Source organism: Heteronotia binoei, chromosome 13, assembly GCF_032191835.1.
Source record: "Heteronotia binoei isolate CCM8104 ecotype False Entrance Well chromosome 13, APGP_CSIRO_Hbin_v1, whole genome shotgun sequence".
Taxonomy (NCBI): Eukaryota; Metazoa; Chordata; class Lepidosauria; order Squamata; family Gekkonidae; genus Heteronotia; species Heteronotia binoei.
This window is the reverse complement of record NC_083235.1, coordinates 33,074,208-33,095,684: the sequence shown is the minus strand read 5'-3', so window position 1 is coordinate 33,095,684 and position 21,477 is coordinate 33,074,208. Positions and strand designations below refer to the sequence as shown.

General features: G+C 46.3%; 1 protein-coding gene across 1 annotated transcript in view; it reads left to right on the top strand.

Annotated features, from left to right (window-relative positions):
- POU6F1 (POU class 6 homeobox 1) overlaps nt 1-20,963 on the top strand; it is a 45,264-nt gene extending 24,301 nt beyond the window's left edge. Inside the window, exons 5-11 of the mRNA XM_060252690.1 lie at nt 188-413; nt 2,389-2,627; nt 4,000-4,128; nt 6,827-7,048; nt 15,397-15,535; nt 16,810-16,984; nt 20,006-20,963. Of these exons, the coding sequence (XP_060108673.1) occupies nt 188-413; nt 2,389-2,627; nt 4,000-4,128; nt 6,827-7,048; nt 15,397-15,535; nt 16,810-16,984; nt 20,006-20,351 (1,476 nt within the window). The 3' untranslated portion in view covers nt 20,352-20,963. The remainder of the gene's footprint in view (nt 1-187; nt 414-2,388; nt 2,628-3,999; nt 4,129-6,826; nt 7,049-15,396; nt 15,536-16,809; nt 16,985-20,005) is intronic.
- The last annotated feature ends 514 nt before the right edge of the window (nt 20,964-21,477 follow it).

Here is a 21,477-nt window from a genome sequence, read left to right as displayed (position 1 = left end):
ACAGAGCTGCATCTGTTCAGCTGCTGGCCCGGGGTGCAAAGCCCCACAGGGTGCATCTCAGGCAGGGGTCACCTGGCTGGGCTGGGCCTCCCGTGGGCTCACTGGCGCGGCTGCTGCGCTGATGCTGTCTGCAGTGGCGTTGATCTTTTTTTCCCTTTTCTTTTTTAAATCTTGTTTACTTTTGCAGGTCTTGACTCAGGAAAACTTAGCAACAGTTGTGACAGGCGTAATGGTTCCAGCAGGGGCAGTTACTCAACCTCTTCTTATCCCCATCAGTATTGCAGGTCAAGTGGCAGGTCAGCAGGGGCTGGCTGTGTGGACATTTCCTGCAGCAACGGTCGCTGCCCTTCCGGGACTGACAGCCGCCTCTCCTACTGGGGGAATTTTCAAATCACCTATAGCCAATCTGCAAGGTAACCGCATTCTTCTGCAGGATGGCCTTCTTGAGTGACAGTGTCCCAATTGCTTATGTCAAACTGAGACACCTTTGGAAGAGGAAAGGGGGGAGCGTGGGTCAGTGGCAGATCATCTGCTCAGCATGCAGAAAGTCTCGGGTTCAACCCCTGGCATCTCCAGGCAGTAGGTGATGCAAAAAACTTCTGCATAAAACCCTGTAAAGCTGCTGCCAGCCTGCATAGGCAGTACTGACCTTGATGGACCAGTGGTTTGATTCAGTATAAGGCAGCTTCATGTGGTGGAGAGAGGGCTGTGGCTTGGTGGTAGAGCATCTGCTTGGCATGCAGAAGGTCCCAGGCTGAGGCCTCAGCATCTCCAGCTAAAAGGATTAGGTGGTAGGTTATATCAAAGACCTCAGCCTGAGATTTTGGAGAGCTGCTGCCAGTCTGAGTAGATGGTGCTGATACAGTAGAAGGGAGCGTCATGTGTTCAAGAGCTTGCCATATTTTTTAAAAGAAATGTAGTATTGTAAGGGGGGGGGCGGTTTCACTAAGGCAACCTGCGTATGGAGGTGCTAACTGGAAGGAGCTGCTGGCATGGTTTCTAGATCTATTAGCTGAGACGAGAGGGAATTTAGCAGGTTTAACTACTGTATATTAGTTAAATATGTGGTTCTCAGCCAGGTCCTTGTGCATGCCGTGAACAGGTTTCAAGATTCACTTCAGTAGAGAGAATGAATCCTTTGATACAAAGAAATACACTTGTTTATTGGCACCTTCCCCTGAAATGAATGGGAAAGACTTTGCAATATGCATTTACACATCAAAATTCCAGTGTCCATAACATTTATTTGCGGCCGTTGTATCATTTGCAGCTCATTAACATGCCTTACAGTGCAATCTTATGTATACAGTTTCTAGCAGAATCATATCCTTCAAAGCCATTGACTTCATAGGGATGTAATTCTGTTTAGGATTGCAGTGAAAGTTTACTTCATTTTAAGCCCATTGAAATCATTGAGTTCTTTAAAAAGAGAAAAAGAAATTGTTGAGCTTAGACTGGGAATACCTTTGCATAGGAATGCCTGGGTAGCCACCTCTGGAGCTTTTTAGAAAGCAGATTGCAGCTGACTTTGAATCAATAAACATGAACAATAGAATATTTCATGACAGCAAATTCCATGCTGGTCAGTTTCACCAGATTTAAGAGAGGTTATTCTTCTGGTAAGTAGTTTGTGAAAATAGCTTTTATTTTCAAGAGGCTGTTAAAAGAAAAGGACACTTGATCAAGAAAATATAGTTGAGAAAATGCTTGTCACTGTGGCCCAGTTTGCATAGGAGCCTACCAATTACCCTCTATGTTCAAAAGCCTATGAATGACTGCAGTGGCTGTAGGCTGAGATAGCTGACACAAGCACTTGTGTCTTCATATCTAGCTCCATGCAACTAGCCGCTTCCTTGCCAGTTTACCTTCCAGCTGTACCTGGCTTCTTGAAGCAGCAGGAAGGAACTTATGGCGACAGGTAGTAATATGAATGTCCAAGGCTTTTTTTGTAGCAGGAACTCCTTTGCATATTACACTACACCCCCCTGATGTAGCCAATCCTCCAAGAACTTACAGTAGGCCTTGTAAGAACAGCCCTGTAAACTCTTGGAGGATTGGCTACATGGGGTGGGGGGTGGGGTTGTAGCCTAATATGCAAAGGAGTTCCTGCTACAAAAAAACCCTGCATATGTTTATTCCATCAGACACTGCTACTCATAAATATGCCACTTTGTTTATCTCTCTAGCTAGCTAAATAGCATCTTTTAAATTTTCATTTTTGGACTTGTTATGTTTTCCCACCCATTGAATGTTTTAGATATGTGGATGTGCCCCAAACTGAGGAACAGTGGTGGTTTTTTTTAACTTACAGGGCTGGAGAAAGAGAAGTGCAACATTGTGGTGGATATTTAGTCTCTCTTTGTCTCTCTCCTGCTCTTGCATCCACAGCTGCTGCAGTTTTAAACACAGCCATACAAGCCCCTTTGCAGCCGGCCCAGCCTCTCCAGGCTCAGCAAACAGTCCAGCCACGGCCCCCAGTTCAAACACAGACTGTGTTCCAGCCTCAGACTCAGCCGGCCATTTTGCCACAGGCCACCACCGCTTCAACACCGCCTGTCGCCAAGCCACTGGAGACGCAAACACAGATCACGGTTCAGCCGGCGGGATTTGCCTTTAACCCCGGAATAGTAAGGAGCTGAAAACTGTCAACCAGGAATTGCTTGCTAGTTTAAAGGCAGAGAGGAATGGAGAAGTTTTCAATCATTCCCCCGCCCCCCTTGCTGTGCCTGGCAAGATTATACTGCGGTAGAAAAGAAGGCAGCATGAGCCCTCTTTGGGTCTATGTACTTTCTGTAATTGTTGTATTATTTACATTGTACTCTGCCTTGAATACCGCAAGTCAGAAAGCCAACCAATAAAGATTTTAAATAAATAAATAGTCACAGAACATAGCTGGGAAAGATAAGTCCTGTCTGTTGTTGGGATGTTGATGCCTGAATGAAACCCTGTGAGGTTGAGTTGCTTTTATTATTTATATGCTTTCCATGGATTCTAAGATGCTGTGATTTCTGATTGTTCTTGTAATGATAATGGTTGACTGTAAATACGCCATATTTGCATTTGTCTCAGAATGCTGCAGCATGACAAGCAAGATAGAACTTGCTTCCCGTGGGGCAGCCTACAGCATCTTTCCCGGAAGGCTGTGAGGAATCCTAATCAGTGACCACCAGCCACAGTTTAAGGCCATTTTGTATTGTCAAAGTAGCATAAATAAATAATGATAATAATAATCAGTGAGGAAGCCAGTGAATCATAGTAGTTAAGAATGTTATGCTGTTTGTGGTGTTCAGATCCCCACTCATACATGACATTCACTGGGTGACCACGAGCCAGTTATTCTCACTCAGCCGAAACTTCTCTGGCAAGTTTCCACACTCCAGCACAGTGTAGTTAGAGTGTTGGACTCGGATCTGGGAGATGGAGATTTGAATCTCTACTCTGCCTTCAGAACATGCTGGGTGATCTTGAGCCAGACACACCCTCTCAGCCTTACCTACCTGACAGGGTTATTGTGAGGAGAAGCTGAAGAAGGGGAGAACATTGTAAGCCATTTATAGTGATGCAGTTTGGGGGATATTTTGGGCTGCCGGCAGAGGTGGACAATTGTGCTCTGTGAGTGGAAGCCCTTGTGCCTGTGGAACTGTCTGGTGAAGATCCAGACCAGTACTGGCAAGCTGATATTATTGTTGACCGCCTTCCCCTAGAGGGCTCAGGGAGGCATATATTGTATTTCAAAACATAGAATAGGCTAAAATATACAATAAATAAAATTAATAACAGGTAAGAATACCACTTGATTTTAAAAGTTAGTAGGATCTATTGGGAGTCAGGTAAAACTGCTTCGGGGCTGGCCATCCCTGTATTATCTCAGCAGTCTTTAGAACAGTATTGTAAGGTAGGGCAGGATTATATAGATTCCACTTTGCATATGAATCCAGAATAACAGATTGTTTTAATGCTTGACTTTGGTTCTTTTCTCCACCCACCCATCCCCAATAGCTCAGTGCAGCTTCTCTTGGGGCCCCAACCCAGCTTCTCAGCTCTCTGGCTGCCACGCCAGTGATTGCAAACACTATTCCCAGTGTGCAAGGGATTACGGGGCAAATCCTGACAAATGCACAGGGACAGGTAAGTCCCATAAGACTTCAGCACACATTTAATGCAAAAATACTAATGGAATGGGAAGTGAATTGGGAGCTTGTCCTGGTCTGAAAAAGCAAGCACACTTTTTATCATTTTATTTATATATATGCCCCCTTTCTGCCTCTAAATTAGGTGTCCAAGATGGCAGTCAGTCAGTCTATAAAATGGATAATAAAAAGCAGTTAAAATCAATGCAGGTGCTAACAGTGCAATGCTAAACAGAGTTTCATCCTTCTGTGTTGAAGTCAATGGGCTTAGAAGGATGTAACTCTGTTTAGGATTGCACAGTTAGAAATCCTCCAGACAACACTAGTGGGCAGGAACAATTAAGCCATTTCATAGGCATTCCGTAATCATTTTTTAAAAAGTCATTTCTGGAAGACCTGAAGAGATGGCACCAGTGCTTCCTTTTTTTAATTAGAATCAAAGAAAACTTTAAAAAAATGTATAGAAGTTCAAAGTGTAATTTAAAAAAATATATAGGCACAGCACATCCACAACTATTTTTTTGTTTCCATGTTGTTTTTAGAAGAGTTAAGATTATAACATACTGAAGCTAAGAATCCCATCACTTCTGACATACTTGATCCTCTTTTTAAAACTAGCAGGATTGAAATGAGCTGAATTATGGCTGGGTCATGTTCAGTATCAGCCATTAGAAACAGTGCTTGTAGCAGTCCTAGAGAGAACCTTGTTTATCAAACCTGCATTTGGTGCTTTAGCTGGTGGTGACCTACCTGAGTGCCCTGCCTCAGTTTGGATTATTAATCAGTTAATATCATTACAGTGTAATCCACACCATGCAAGGTACAAGAGACAAATATCTAACAGCCATCTAGAAGAATCCAGTGGATGCTGTTTGCTTGTTAATGGAGTATTCCTCAATGAAATGTTAAAAGGCAGTACTGTTTATACAGAAACAAAAATAGATATGTCTGTTTCTTCAAAGTTTATAATTACTAGGGGAAAAAATCTATGTTGATTTTCCAGGTAAGGTGTCAAAAAGATAATCTCTTGGAAAAATTTTCACCTGTTGCCTAAAGGAAATGTAGTTATTGAAAACAATGTAAAAGACAATTTTACGAATGTTAAAGATATTCCTTAGTTGTTCGTTCTTTCTTTCGATTTTAATACAATACCAGCACAAATCAGAAAAATTTACAAAAGCTAAAAAATAAAGCTAAAATACTTACAAAATATTCAAATACCGCATAAGATAACAGTAGGAAATAGGGTATATAAAATAGCAATTACAATTTGGGGTTCAGAACATAATATATCTTTGCAAACTTTACATGCAGTTGAAAAGAACCTTGCACAAGGACCTATAATCTGTGGGTTCACTCCCATTAGAAACTTCAAAATTAGAAAGACTGGAATGGCCCTGAAATCTACTTATTAAGGAACTAATGAACCTTGCCCGTATCTCCTGGTAAAATTGGCATGAGAGGAGAACATGTTCAACAGAGTCCAGAATATTTCTTAGTCAAGCAAAAAAGAAAAGAAAGAAAAGTATGATATTATAGCTTAAAAACATGTGATGTAGTATATATGGCATTATGACATAATTATATCTGACAACATAGCTTTAAAATATATATGACACAATAGCTTATACGATCAATATAATGACCTAATCAAAATATTCTTTTTCTCATAATATCTTTTATATCCCGCCTATTTTATACATTGAAATACATGTTCTTTAAGGTGGCATTAGATTTTTGTTTTATTTTGCTAGTTTTTCTTCCTGTGAACATATGAACATATGAAGCTGCCTTATACTGAACCAGACCCTTGGTCCATCAAAGTATTGTCTTCTCAGACTGGCAGCGGCTCTCCAGGGTCTCAAGCTGAGGTTTTTCACACCTGTTTGCCTGGACCCTTTTTTGGAGATGCCAGGGATTGAACCTGGGACCTTCTGCTTCCCAAGCAGATGCTCTACCACTGAGCCACCGTCCCTCCCTGTGCTTTGTTTCTTCACACTCCTGCTTTGGTCCCACCAACCTCAACACCCGTTGATGCCACCAAATTGCATGGCTCTTTCAGCTCAAAAATCCCAATTTCTGACATTGGTTCTGTAGTTGTCTTTTTTTTTTAACCAACCAAGTTCATTATATTTGGTATAAATAATACCATTAAAATGGTTGCCTATGTTTTTACACGAATGCATAGAAATAGATCAATGGAATATGAAAGGCATGAAAGAAGTAAGCATAATTGAAAATGTTGTGAAAGATAAAAGTGAATCAAACAACAGCAGCTAAAATGAGCAAAATGTGAAGAAGATCACAGTGACAACCTATAAAAGCAAGCAAACAAAAATGTGTATTTATATATATATATATACCCCTAGAAAAGAGCAAGATTCTAGTAGAGCCTTTAAGACTTAAGAAAATTTGTGACAAGTTACGAGCTTTTGTGAGTCAATGCTCGCTTATTCAGATACAGCCTGATATAGTGAAGTGAGCTGTGACTCACGAAAACTCATACCCTGCCACAAATTTTGTTAGTCTTTAAGGTGCAACTGGACTCTTGCTCTTTTCCATCTTTGTAGACACATTAACATGGCTATCCAGCTTGTTCTGTACCTCCCTTAGTGGAGATGGAATGGGGAGGAGGGATATTTAAGGATTTTTTGTGCTACAGGAATGGACATTTTCTCCTTCTTTTCCTCTTCCAGGTCATTGGAACTCTTCCATGGGTGGTGAACCCAGCTGGCATTGCTACAGCAAACCCTGTCCCTGCTGCATTGCCAGCCCAGAATCTGCAGCTGCAGGCAGTGACACCACAGTTACTGTTAAATGCCCAAGGCCAGGTCATTGCCACCTTAGCCAGCAGCACCATCCAGACAGCAACAACTGTCAGGAAACCAAGCACCCCAGAGTCTCTGGCAAAGAGTGAGGTGAGCTTCAGCCTAGCCAAGGCAGCATTGTGCAAGGGAAGTCATCTGCAGCGAGTTGTGCACCAGGGTGTGAGCACACATAAAACAGGGCAGAGCGATATACGGACCTTTCCTCTTTCAACAGATAATTTGTTTAGAACAGTGAGACTTACCAGTGGCTTTGGAGGCTCCTGTGGCTCTTTGACATGCCACCTTTGTATCTTCTTAGCACTTTTCCCCTTTGTGGCACCTGCTCCAAGTTTCAGGGAAGCAAGCTTCTGGGTTGGCAGGTTATTCCCACCTGGAAACAGCCACCATTGATGGCTATTTTGGCTTATGGTCATTATGAATGTGGCTCTCCATAAGCCCCGGAGTGAGTACCACTGGTATAGACTGTCTCCTAAATGGCAAACCCAGCAGGGAGGCAATGTTGAAGTAGATCTAAAGCTTTTATACATAAGAAAGAAAGTTGTTGAGGTACCCTGAGGATATTTCCAGTATTGCATCTTTTGATGGATCTCTGTCAGTTTGTGGGGTAAAAGGATGTGACCTGTGTTTAAATTTCCATGAGATCTGTTTTTCACAGTGTTTTGTAGACAATGCTTTCTTCAAAAGAGAAACATGATTCCTATGAAACCGGCCCCTCCCCTTCCTTTGACCAAGAGATGGCTCCTGTTGAGCATTGTCCTGGAGGCTGCCATGCTGCCACTACAAACGGAGCAAAATAGAAACAGGAGTCCAGGGGCTTCTTAAACACTGACAGTGTTTCTTCAAACATACACTGAATAGATGTTAATGTTACTCTTCAAGGTTCCCCAGAGTTCCTGTTTTGTTTGGCTGCTGCAGGCTTAATGTGTCTTCTTACCTGAAACTTTGAAGGAGTTCAGTTCATGCCTTTGAGAAAAGATCAGTGCAAGGGCGGGTGGTTTCGCAACAGTGATACGATGTCTTGCTTATCTCCTGAGCCAGACCCTTTGCATGAATTTGCAGTGGTGAATGGTGGGAAGGAGGAATACTGCGGGTGGTGAAGGAGAGAAGGTAGCAGTGCTGGCACAGATCTAAATAGGAAAGCAAGAGGGAAGAAATGCAGAATGATGAGCCATATCGGGAAGGGAGCAGAGAAGAAAGGATGTAGACCAGTGTTCCCTCAAAGCTGAGTTAGCATGAGCTAGCTCACAGATTTTTAGCCTCCAGCTCACACATTTTTGTCTTAGCTCAGGGATGACCCCAGAGCACAATAATTTATGCAGTAGCTCACAACTTTATTGCCAGTAGCTCACAACTTTAATACCAGTAGCTCACAAAGTAGAATTTTTGCTCACAAGACTCTGCAGCTTAGAGGGAACATTGGTGCTGTAATATAGTGGGTTCAAAGCATTGCAGAGACGAGATCATAGTGAGGACAGCTCTTTATTAGGAAAAGCATGGTGTAGGCTGCTCCAACAAAGACTGACTAAGGCCTGTGGGCCAAACCTATATACAACTCTAATCTCCTGTGCTAGCCTGCCATTGGTTCATTCAAACAGGCAGGGGTCTGTGATAGGTGCAGGGCGGCAGGTATTTGGATCCCACTACCCATTGTTATACAGTCCCCAAGCTCTGCTTTCCTGGCTCCAATGAGCTGGCAGGAAGTACAAACTTTAAGGCACATACATAACATCCCCCCCCTCCTAAGTTCGCAAGCCCTATTTTACGTAGTCCTGTAGGTATGCTGGCTTGCACCGCTCGCATGTTGATCTTCTGAGTTCCGGGGCTGCAGGTGGGGAGGTTGCGGCCTCGGGTGCAGCAGGCTGGGAGTCCAGTAGCGTTGTAGCCTCGGCCAACGGTTCGGGGTCTTCCTGATGCTCGGCCCTGGCCGAATGTTCCGATTCCTCTTGCAGCACGGGTGTCTGTTGAGTCGTGGCCGCCGGGGCTGTCGCTTCCTTTGTCTCCACTTCCGGACTGTCGGCCAGTGAGGTATCAGGGCTTGCTACCCTGCCCCCTGGTGCCTCGCGGGGCCGTAACTGGTCTATGTGTCGACTCATTGCGAATCCCTCTTTGGAGGTGACCTCATACATTACAGACCCCAGTACCCTGGAGACTCGGGCAGGTATCCATGCCGCTCCCTCGCCAAAGTTTTTAGCGAACACCAGGTCCCCTGTGTTGAACCCTCTGGGCGCCCGGACCGTCTTGGGTATCTCCTGTAGGTTTGGGGCCCGGTCCGGGTGCATGCGGTCTAGTAATGTGTTAAGCTTTCTACCCATGAGCAGTTCTGCTGGACTTCGGCTGGTTACTATACTAGGGGTATAGTGTTGGGCAAGCAGGCATTCGGCTAGTTGGGCTTCCCAATCACCCTGGACGATGCAGTGAAACGATTCTTTGGTAGCCCACACCATCCACTCCGCTTGGCCATTTGTGGTGGGATGGAAGGGGGCCAACCATATATGCTTTATTATATTTTGGCCACAAAAGTCTTGGAACTTGGCTAAAGTGAATGCTGTCCCGTTGTCAGAGACAAGGGTGTCTGGCAACCTGTGTGTGGCGAAAACCCGTCGGAGTGCCCTTAGTGTTGCCCTGGTGGAAGTGGATGCTACCGTGATTAGCCACTTGGAGTGGGAATCTATTATCAGGAAGAATACCTGTCCCTGGAAGGGCCCTGCAAAATCTAAATGCAGGCGAGACCAGGGGTTTCGTGTGTGTTCCCACTGTTGACCTGGAGCTCTAGGCGGAGCTGGCCGAGTCTCCTGGCATGGCTGGCAACGAGCTACCCAGGACTCAATGGCATCATTGATCTCTGGCCACCAGACATAACTGCGGGCTAGCGCCTTCATGCAGACAATACCGGGATATGTCTCGTGTAGTGCATTGAGGACCCGCTGCCTTAAAACCGGGGGCACCACCACCCTGTTTACACAAGGGGTGTCTTTCAGGGTCAAATGTCATTTGACCCAGACAATGTGTCCCGGAGGGATACAAACGCAGAGAACTCTGACCCTACTCGAGCTGCTGGCCATCCCCTCCACACCCAGTCCAGAATCTGTGAGAGGGTCTTGTCGTTCCAGGAGCATTGGGCAATGTCCGTAGCATGTACCAGGTGGTCCAGAAGGGACTCCAACGACATGATCTGGTAAGTCAGGGCAGGATCTGGGTCCATGGAGGGCAGTCGGCTCAACATGTCCACGTGGCCCATCGCCTTCCTCAGTCAGTAGCACAGGCCGTACTGGTACCCCGCAAGGAAGATGGATCACCTCAAGACCACGGTGAAAGCATTTGTGGCGTCTGGCTGTCAGAGGCAAACAGTCCTAGCAAGGGCTTGTGGTCTGTGTATTGTGAAGGGCTGGCCATACAAATAGTCATGAAATTTCTTCATCCCTGCAACTAGAGCCAGACCCTCCTTGTCAATCTGCGCTTTGTCGCGCTCTGGCTTTTGCAAGGTTCGGGAATAGTATGCCACTGGGACCTCGTAGCCGTCCGGCAGCACGTGAGCTAAGACCGCCCCCACCCCGTATGGTGACACATCGCAGGTCAAGAAGACTGGCAGCCGCTCGTCAAAGTGCACCAGCAAGCTGTTGGAAGTCAAAATGTCCTTTACTGCCTGAAACGCCGAGGCTTGCCAGCGACCCCAAACCCACGGAGCCCTTTTGCCCAATAGGCGCTGCAGAGGTTCCACTACTGCCGCCTTGTGGGGAAGGAAAGGCATGGTAGGAATTGAGAAGTCCCAAAAATTATTGTAGTTCCGCTTTGTTCCCGGGGGCCGGGGCATCACAAATTCCCCTGATTTTGTCTCCAGCTGGGTAAATCGCTTGTTCATCCACCCTGTACCCCAGGAAGTCAATGCTGGTCACCCCCAGTTCACATTTCTCTCTCTTGACCTTCAAACCCGCCCCATTGAAATGCTGTAAAACTGCTTGGAGGCGGGATGTGAATTCCTCCTCCATGGCTGCGGCAATCAGCACATTATTGAAGAACAACTGGACCCTGGTAATGCCTTTAAGGAGAGAGTCCATTAAGTTCTGGAAGATCCCCGGAGCCACTCTGACACCGAACTGCAGCCGTTTGACCCTGAAAGCCCCCCTGTGTGTGACAATAGTCCGTGCATCTGCGGCGGTGGCGTCTACTAGAAGCTGCTGATAAGCCTGGGCCAAATCGAGCTTCCCAAAAATCTTAGCACCTGCCAGTGAGGCCAACACGTGACCCACCACCGGCACTGGATTAGCGTGGCCTTGCAGTGCCTTGCTTATTGTACATTTGTAACCTGCACAAATGCGCATGCTGCCGTTGGGCTTTACTGGAGTGACTATGGGGTTTCCCATTTGGTGCTCGCCACCGGCTCCAGTACCCCTTGAGCCACGAGGCGGTCCAACTCCTCCCCTATCTTGGGTTTTAACGCCAGGGCACCCACCGGGCCTTCAATCTAATAGGCTGCACATTGGGGTCTAGTTGTAGGGTCACTGGTTTTCCCTTGTAGGTACCCAGGCTCCTGTTGAAAACAGTGGGGAATTCTTCACACACCCTCTGGAAATTGGTCTGGGAGGGCGCGGGCATGTGATGGATGCTGGTTACCCGGATTCCCAGGGCCTTGAACCAGGACCGCCCCAGTAGACTGCACAGGTCCCCCTCGACTACAATCAGGGGCAGCCAGCTGGAAAACTGGCCGTACTTTTTACATGGACATTTCCTATTCCCAGTACTGCGACCTCCCTCTTCTGAAAGTCCTGGACTATGAAGGGGGATGGGCTAAACTGGGCTTCTTTCCCCGGGCACAGTTCCCTGACTGTCCGGGCCGATATTACTGTCTGGCCTGCCCCCGAATCAACTTCCATCTGGCAGGGCCTGCCTGCTATGAGCATAGTCACCTTGTACTTTCCCGGGGAGGGCATGGGAAGTTGGCATACCTGGTCCCTTGCCTCAGTGAGTGCCTGGATGTCCTCCACGAACGCGACCTCGTGGTGGCGGCCATCTTTCTCTCTTGGTTTTCTGCCAGGGCGCAGTGACTTCGACCGACAGACCCATGCGAGGTGCCCCATTTTTCCACACATATGGCTGACGGCGTTCCGGAACTTGCAGGAACGGCGCTCATGGGCTTCCCTGCAGCTGGTGCATCCTCTCGTCGAGGTAGGGTCAGTGGCACGTGGCTGTTGGCGCTTCGGGGCCTGGTGTGTCTGCAGTGCATCTTCCTCGCCTGAGTCTTCTGAGTTGGACCCGCTGGCGACCTGGTTCATTGCAGTGGTCTGCCACTCCTTATGCGACTTCTCGTAGGCGGCCGCCTCGTTCAGGGCATCCGCTAGCATAAGCTTCTTGTGCCTCGTCAGTTTGGCCTGTATCTTCTCGTCGTGGAGGCCTGCTTCGTTGAGGCTCGCGAAATCACAATCTCGGGCCAAGCGGCACAGCTCCACCGGTCAGCTGCGCCAGCAACATCAGGCTCTCTGCCAGCGCTAGTGTGTCTTCTCCGCAGAGACTCAGCAAAAGCTGTTTCTGCTTCCGCTTGTTTTCAACATCATGGTAGAGGAGATAGAAGTTGAGTTGCTTCACCCATCGGTCCCATCTTTCAGATTGATGGGGATTGAACTCCGGCAGTTGCCCATGGGGGCCAGGCGCCGCGGATTGGTCGGGATTGGCCCTTGCAGAAGCTGGTGGAGCTGGAAACTTGGTTCTGACTCATCTCCTGTCTTGGTGTGGCGACCCTTATGAGCAATGGCGGTGTGATGCGCGGAGCAGGAGCTTGCTGCGAGCTTCAGTGCGTGGCCAGTTGCTGTGTCGCCTACCATGATCCCACCTTTGTCACCACTGTAATATAGTGGGTTCAAAGCATTGCAGAGACAAGATCATAGTGAGGACTGCTCTTTATTAGGAAAAGCATGGTGTAGGCTGCTTTAACAAAGACTGACTAAGGCCTGTGGGCCAAACCTATATACAACTCTAATCTCCCATGCTAGCCTGCCATTGGTTCATTCAAACAGGCAGGGGTCTGTGATAGGTGCAGGGTGGGAGGTATTTGGATCCCACTACCGATTGTTATACAGTCCCCAAGCTCTGCTTTTCTGGCTCCAATGAGCCGGCAGGAAGTACGTACTTTAAGGCACATACAAACAGGTGCAGACCTAGTTAATAATACTTTTTATTTATATCCCGCCCTCCCCGCTGAGGCAGGCTCAGGGCGGCTCACAACGTATAAATACAATGTACAATAAAACCATGATTCACGATAATTACAATTATATAAAACCATCATTAAATCAACTTATATTAAAATTAACATTATGGTGCTATAATTCAGATCTATAAAATTAAGTGGCTAAAACATATCCAGCGAATCTTTCTTGGCTCGGTATTAAGTGAAGGCTATTTTAAAGAGGTAGGTCTTGCAGGCCCTGCGGAATTGGTCTAACCGCAGGGCCCACACCTTCTCTAGGAATTGGTTCCACAGTAGTGGAGCTGCAATGGAGAAGGCCCGATCCCGAGTAGTCTTCAATCTGGCCTCCCTTGGCCCAGGGATATTCAGCTGGTTCTTTCCAGCTGACCTCAGCGCTCTCTGGGGTTCGTATGGGAAGAGATGGTCCCTCAAGTAGGCAGGTTCTTGGCCATATAGGGCTTTAAAGGTAATAACCAGCACTTTGTAACAAACTCGGTACACCACTGGCAGCCAGTGCAGTCCGTGCAGCCCCAGCCGTATGTGCTCCCATCTTGGGAGTCCCAACAACAGCCTAGCCGCTGCGTTCTGCACTAGCTGCAGCCGCCGGGTTCGGCACAAGGGCAGCCCCATGTAGAGGGCGTTACAGTAGTCCAGTCTCAAGGTGACAGTTGCATGGATCACCGTTGCTAGGTCCCAGCGCCCAAGGAAGGGGGCCAACTGCTTCGCCCATCGAAGATGAAAAAACGCGGACTTGGCAGTGGCCGCTATCTGTGCCTCCATTGATAATGAAGGCTCCAGAAGAACCCCCAAGCTCTTGCTTTACATTTGAACACATATTTTGCTACAGCTATATTCTGAACCAGTGCAACAGCAATTCTGCTTCCAGATATCTGCTTATTTTTAACATTTTGTTACTGATCATGGAGAGACAGAAAGCTGTGCAAAGCATTCAACATCAACTAGGGATTGTTAGAAATTTTACTGCATGCTCCCTTTCTGCCCCATGGTGCAGAGTGGTAAAGCAGCAGTACTGTGTTCTGAACTCTCTGCTCAGAACCTGAGTTCGATTCCAGCAGAAGCTGGATTCAGGTAGCCAGCCCAAGGTTGACTCAGCCTTCCATCCTTCCGAGGTTGGTAAAATGAGTACCCAGCTTGCTGGGCGGGGGGGAAGTGTTAAAGACTGGGGAAGGCAATGGCAAACCACCCTGTAAAAAAGTCTGCTGTGAAAATGTTGTGAAAGCAACGTCACCCCAGAGTCGGAAACGACTCGTGCTTGCACAGAGGACCTTTCCTTTCCCTTTTGGGTTTTAGCTGGTATTTCAGCCTTAAGACCTAGAAACTTGCCTTTTTTAAACAAAAAAAAGCCCTATGATTCTAATGGCAGTGAATGGGGCTCAATTATCAATCCACATCTCAAAGACTATGTGAATGTCAGTTGGAACTGTTAGGAAAGCAGGCTTATTCCATACAAGTTTCCCTTTCAAAACGTGTTTTGAGTAAAGTATCCTTGTGGTGAAAATGAAGTGTTAATTAGAATGTGTTGATTGGAATATGTCTAATCACTAAAGAATGACCTTTTAAATGATAAGATATGTTGATTATGATTAAGATTCAGGCTATCTGTCTTAAAATTTAAGTTATATGCAATGTGCTAAACATGAAATCAAAACAAAGTGGTAGGGAGAGAAGTGTAAAAATTGGAGTGTGAAATTCTTTTTTTGTCATCTATGGAGTCAGAACCAGAACCCCCTTTTTTTTTTCAAGTCTGGAATATATGATTTAAGAATAAAGAAAAGGATGCCTCTGGCCATGTACAGAACACGTTCTGCATCAGAGCGAGAAATGCCCTGATTTTTTTCCCACTTCCTCATGGTATACTTAATTACTTGCCCATTGAATTTGCAAATTGTCTCCATTATAGGCAATTTACAAATACAGTCCAGTCTGTGACTGCCCATTCATGCAAGCAAGTTGTCAAAGTGAACATGTTATGTATGAACCAGGTTCAAGTCCTGAATGATGCTGAAGGTCTTTCATACGGCAGGTCTAAACTTACAGAGCAGATAATGCATAGTTCTTATTTGATATATCAGCAAAATCAGGAAAAATTAAGAAAAATCTGCGTAGTTCTGATGGAAAAATCTGGGCTGGCTTGGGTACACCTGCGGATGTCTTGCCATGGTTTGTTGAAGTGGGAGCCAGGGTTTTGTTCAGGATTTTTGCATCTGAATGTCACTCTCTTTTGCTCCATCTTCAGGTCCAGCCCATTCAACCTGCCCCGACATTAACTCAGCCAGCTGTGGTCATCGCAAGCCCTCCCCCTGCAACCAAACTTGCTTCTGCTCCTGTCCCCATTACCTGCTCAGAGACTCCAACAGTCAGCCAGCTGGTTTCCAGTAAGCATCTCCGGGGTCCCTTGTTTGTTCTTAGGCCGGGTGGTGGGTGGGAATCATGAGTTATGGGACAGAAAGGAACTTATGATTCTGGCTCATAGGTGGTTGCAGTGCGTGTGTGTTGAGGATGCAATTCCCGTCAAGATCAGCAAGGGGGAGTGCCTGATTCAGGCATTCACTGTTCCATGCCTGTGGAAAAAGCTTCACTCAGCCTACTCAGACTGGTGGTGTCTTCAGTTCATGCTAACTTGGGATCTTCAAGGTGCACCACTTAAGCCAGGTTCTCTGTCTTAGTTGTTGCTTGGGGGTGATGGCTGAAGTCATCGCATGCTCTTTGGCAGCCCGAATTTGTAGCCTGCACTGCCAAAGTAGTCATGGCTGTGTATGGTTGGGGTTTCCATCTAATTTAGTTCAGGAACAAACTACATTGCTTGACTGTGAAGCAGGAGTCTACTGGCCCCTTAAAGATTTCACAAAAATGTGTTCCAGCATGCCACTTTTATGAATCAGAGTTCACTTCATTAGATGTGGTGGAGGGTAAATCCATTAAATCTGTACATATACACAACAGAAAGGAGGAGGGATGGATGTGTGTCTCACATTCATTGTCAGTTAATTTATTTTTACTCTTTGGATTCCATCTTTTGAATCTTTGAGAACTGCTCTTGAGATAACATTAGGGGATGTGTTATCTCCCCTCTCAGCTCCACATTCTATAGTGTATATAAATTGCTGTACTCTCTCAAGACATCTGAGGAAATGAACTCTGATCCATGAACACTTAATGCTGAAATCAATTTTGTTATTCTTGAAGGTGCTGCTACACTCCTGTTTTGTTCACCTGCTACAGATTAAGGGCCAAACTGGACATTACATATAATGTGATTGCTACAGGGACTTACAGACAGGGGCTTGCAGTCAGAAAACAGTTGTGAGGTCCCTGTGGAAACCCAGTTGAGAAAAACCACAGAGGCCTGATTTGAATGCAGACCCTGGCATGGTGGAGGAAGGCCTTCAGACTTTCCTCTCATGTTATTTTCCCTATCTGAAACTGCCCCAAGTGTGTTATTTGCCCTGTGGGGGGCTGCATATACAATTATTCGGTGTATATGCAGCACCCCTCCTAATAGGGCAGATGTCACTCCCAGAGCCATTTCAGATAGAGTCCATAGTGGTCATGCATTAGATTTAATGTCTTGTCTGGGCCTAACACAGTTACTGCTCTGGAATTATCATTGCTTGACTAGCAACCCTTCTTATTCCTTCCTTGCATTTAGAACCTCAACCACCAAACAGTGGTAGCGATGAAGATGGAATAAACTTGGAAGAGATTCGAGAGTTTGCCAAGAACTTTAAGATCCGACGTCTGTCCCTGGGTCTGACGCAGACCCAGGTGGGCCAAGCTTTAACTGCAACTGAAGGACCTGCATACAGCCAATCTGCAATATGCAGGTAAGTCCCAAGATTTTGGGGGAAGGAGCTCTTGTAGGAAGTGTGTTTGAAACTGCATGCTGAGTTTGTGAGATTGCCACACAGACATGGAGTCTCTCATTCTTTGTATTTTAAGAGAGTTTTTTTGCCTTTTCACCAGTTCTTTAAAACAGAGTAGTAAAATAGAGACTGCAATCTCTCTGTTACTTGTCTAATATATTGTTAACCACCGTGGCTGCAATCTGTGGATATCTAAATCTGTGAATCAGGACCATGTGGAGGCTAAACAGGTCTTTCTGCACACTGGGGGGACTCACCAGATGTGCAGAAAAGCTTAAATGCTTAAAAAAATACATAGAGGGTTTAAATCCCCCCCCAAGTTAACCTTTCCTCTGGCTGGGCCTGGTGGCTGTGCGGCAAACTGGGAGGGAAAACTGTGCTGGTTAAGTCACTGAGGGAGGCAGGGGGGAACCTCTCCTGGCTCTATCTGAGTAGCTACATGTGAGCCAGTAGAGACTCTTCCCCCTGCCATTGATCTGCAACTTACCCCACCCCCCAGCTGACCCTGCATGCAGAGAGCAGAGCAGCATGCAGTGGCGGGGGGTGGGATCTCTGCTGACTTGCCTAGAGCTGCTCCCCTCAGAAGCAGGGGAGGGGAGACAGTGCTGGCTCACCTGGAACTGCTCCGGCTGAGCTGTAGAGCGTAGCAGTGAGGAAGAAAGGAGGAGGAGATTGGATTTATACCCCACCCTTCACTTGGAGTCTCAGAGCAGTTTACAACCTCCTTCCCTTCCTCTCCCTACGACAGACACCTTGTGAAGTAGGTGGAGCTGAGAGCTCCTTTGAGAACTGTTCTTGAGAGAACAACTCCGAGAGAACTTCCGACTGACCCAAGGTCACTCAGCAGGTGCATGTAGAGGAGTGGGAATCAAACCTGGTTCTCCCCGATTAGAGTCCACGCTCCTACTCACTATACCAAACTGGCTCCCCACTGTCTTCCCTTCCCCAGGGGTGAAGACTGCTGCCTCACTCAGAGCTGCTTCAGGTGAGCCACAGAGAGTGGTAGCGAGAGGGAAAGTCACTGATACCTCACTTGGAAGTGGTCCATATGAGCCAGCAGAGGCTCCCCCCACTGCTGCTCGCTGCAGCTCTTCTGGGGCATCTCCAAGCGAGCCAGCACTGTCTCCTCCCCTCTTCAGCAAGCCACAGAAAGCCTGGGGCTCCATGGGGCTTGGAGGAGGTGGAAGATGGGATTCCCCACCTTGTGAATCTCGTGAGGCCTCAGTTGATTGGGGGTGGGTGGGATGATGGAGCTATTCCGAGCTGAGCTCACTGACAGCAACTGCAAGGGTGGAGGGGTTTGGGGAGTCTCAGCAGGCCTAGCGGTGAAGGTCAGGATCCACGCAGGGCTGGCCAGCATTGAGGCTGAGAGGGGTAGCAAGGCAGCTGGCCTTGCAATAGAAGCCAGTAACTTGCCGCTGTGATGGCGGGGGCGGGGGGAGCTGCAGCTGCTATAATATTCATGAAAGAAAACCTTTCCCTTCCAACTTTAAGCACTCCAGGGCTTAAAGTTGCCAGGGCTTTGTTGCAACTGCCACTTTAAATTACATTTAAATTAAAGCTGATAGATGGGGGGGGGGGGAGAAGCCATGATACTCACAGGAGGGATCCCAGCCCCCTCTCATCTTAAATTTAATTTAAAGCCGGAGCTGCAATGGAGAGTTGGCAGTGACGATGGGGACGATTCCCTCTTCCTGGAAATATTGCAGGTCACCACTTGTAACACACTGAATCCTGCTTGTCTGATCAAAAGGTTGTAACTATCCTTTTTGCAAAAGGATAGAATGCACGTGTGTTGGGTTGGATCCTGCAGTGTGTGAGTAGAAAGGAAGATGTTCTTAGCTCAGTTCTGCTTGTGCAGACAGTGGCTGTAGCAACGCCTAGCATTTCAGTGTAGTTTTCAATAAACGAACAGTGTGTATTTGGGGCAACAGAATGTACATCAGTCTGCATAATTTTATTTGCCACTTAATGTGTTTCAATGGAAATACCTTGCGGCCATGCCTTGCGCATGCGGAAAAGGTAGTGGGGAGGTGGAATCATTTTCACTTAGCGCCTTTTTATTTATTTTTTTCACATTTCTATCCTGTCCTTCCCAAAAGGGCTCAGGGCGGGGTCACATCGAGGATAGAACAATTACATAATTACAATTACATAAATTAAAACAATTATATAAAGTCTAAACAACTACATAAAACATAAAAGCCCAAAGTCAATTTACTAAGAAACATTCAGTAATTAAGAATTCAGATGGCGACCATTTCAAAGACCTGATCCCTGGCTGGACAATAAATAGATGATAGATCAGTCACTACTTTCAGACAGCGAGGAGTAATTTTGGCACATCAGCTTGCGCAAAAAATGTTGTCCACATGGGGATCAGGGCTGATGCTTGGGAGTAGGCACTCGCCTAGGGTGCCACCTGGCCTAGGAGGCATCGCTGGGCGCTCCCTCCCCAACGCATGATTCTGGTTCCTGGCCGCTGTCACCTTGTCCTCTCCCACCACCAAGCTGCCCTCCACAAAGCCAAGTCATCCCCCTCTCCCCAATGTGTGACTAAGCCTCCCACCTCATTCTGTCCCTCCACCCTCCTTCTTGATGTGACTGGCAAGCACTTATTCTCACAATTTTTATAACTTATCACATTTTTTAAAAAAATTAAAATTAAAAATCAGTAAATTAAAAATGTGAAAAAGTTTCAAGTTTGGCACTCTTCGTTTTCCCTGTTTTTTTAATAATTGGGGGGGGGGGCGCTAGTGGGTGACTTGCCTAGGGCACCCGAAAGTCTAGCATCAGCCCTGATGGGGATCATTTGTGAAATCCTGCCCCTCTCAGTCTGCTCTGTGCTAAAGGACTGGTTCCTGTTAAACCCCCTCAGTTGAATGGAGTGAGGGCCTAGACCAGACTTTTACCTGCTCTAGCCATAACTAAGAAGCAATTAGCTCACCTTCTTGTGCTCTTCCATGGACCTTTTCTCTGCAGGTTTGAGAAGTTAGACATCACCCCCAAGAGCGCCCAGAAGTTAAAACCCGTGCTGGAAAAGTGGTTGAGCGAGGCTGAGCTGCGGAACCAGGAGGGCCAGCAGAACTTGATGGAGTTTGTGGGGGGCGAGCCCTCCAAGAAGCGTAAACGCCGCACCTCATTTACGCCACAAGCCATCGAGGCCCTCAATGCTTACTTTGAGAAGAACGCCCTGCCAACGGGCCAGGAGATCACAGAGATTGCCAAGGAGCTCAATTATGACCGCGAGGTTGTCCGGGTTTGGTTCTGTAACCGTCGACAGACACTCAAAAACACCAGCAAACTGAATGTCTTTCAGATCCCTTGAAGGAAGGGATGGGGCTAGGATTGAGAGCCTCTCTACCCTTTGTTACTGCTCTGAGCACCTTGTGTCTGATTTCTCCCTGCATCCTGCTAGTCCTTCTATGATGATGACTAAAGTGGAGGAAATGAAGTGGAATTTCCTTTTCTGTCACTGTATCCATGCCCTTTTCCCTCACATGACCCAACTGTGTACATGTTATGCTGTGTCCTTCCCTCCTGAGTGTCATACTGGAGCAATGAAGGATGTAGGAATACATACACATTTAGCGTCTTTCTGTCAGACAAAAGATTGGTCACTTTTTATTATTATTTTGAAAGGACTTCCTGTGTGTTTCAAAAGGTAGCATTAGGACCACCAGAACAGTGTCCACGATATATTTCCTGTCACATTTCAAGAGAAAAAATTTGTGAAAATGTTATTCCATTTGAGTTTCTTTTCACAGACACTGCTATCTCTCCATATGTGGTAACAGATCTAGTTAACAGCATCTAAGCAGAGTAGTGGCATAATTTATATCTTTTTTTCCCTTGTGAATATATTATTATTACTGATATTATTATTGATATTATTGTTATTATTACAGAGCACTATTCAACTAAAGGCCTTTTTAAATCACTGAATGAAAAATTATTATTTTAAATTTTCTGTTAGGTCCCTGGGGTTTGCCAAATTCCCTGACTGTTGTGTTTTTATTAGTTTTTTATGGAGAGATTCATTTCTCACTTCTAGAAGCCTGCTGGGGGAAAGGGATAATGACAGCACAACCGAAGTTATAGTGACCAAATAACTAAGAATGTATTGAAACAAAATATGTTAAATAGAAGACTAAATAGCAATAGCAATTCCCCAAAAGTTTCAAGTGTTCCATCAAAGGAGTCCCAGTGAACAGGAGGTCGACTTGATTATTCCTGCTTCGAATCTTCTTCTAGCATCTCTCAACCAAAGGCAAAAGCTCAGAAAAAATATCAAAGTGTTTCTGATGCATTAATAAGTTGCAAAAAGCTGTAAAACCCACGAGATTCTTTTTCAGTGCGTCCAAAGACTGCACATCGAATTCCCAATGGACAAATGGGACAGAAAGTCTCCAGTGAGATTTCAAAATGGCACTAAACTCCAAAAGGCTCAAGGC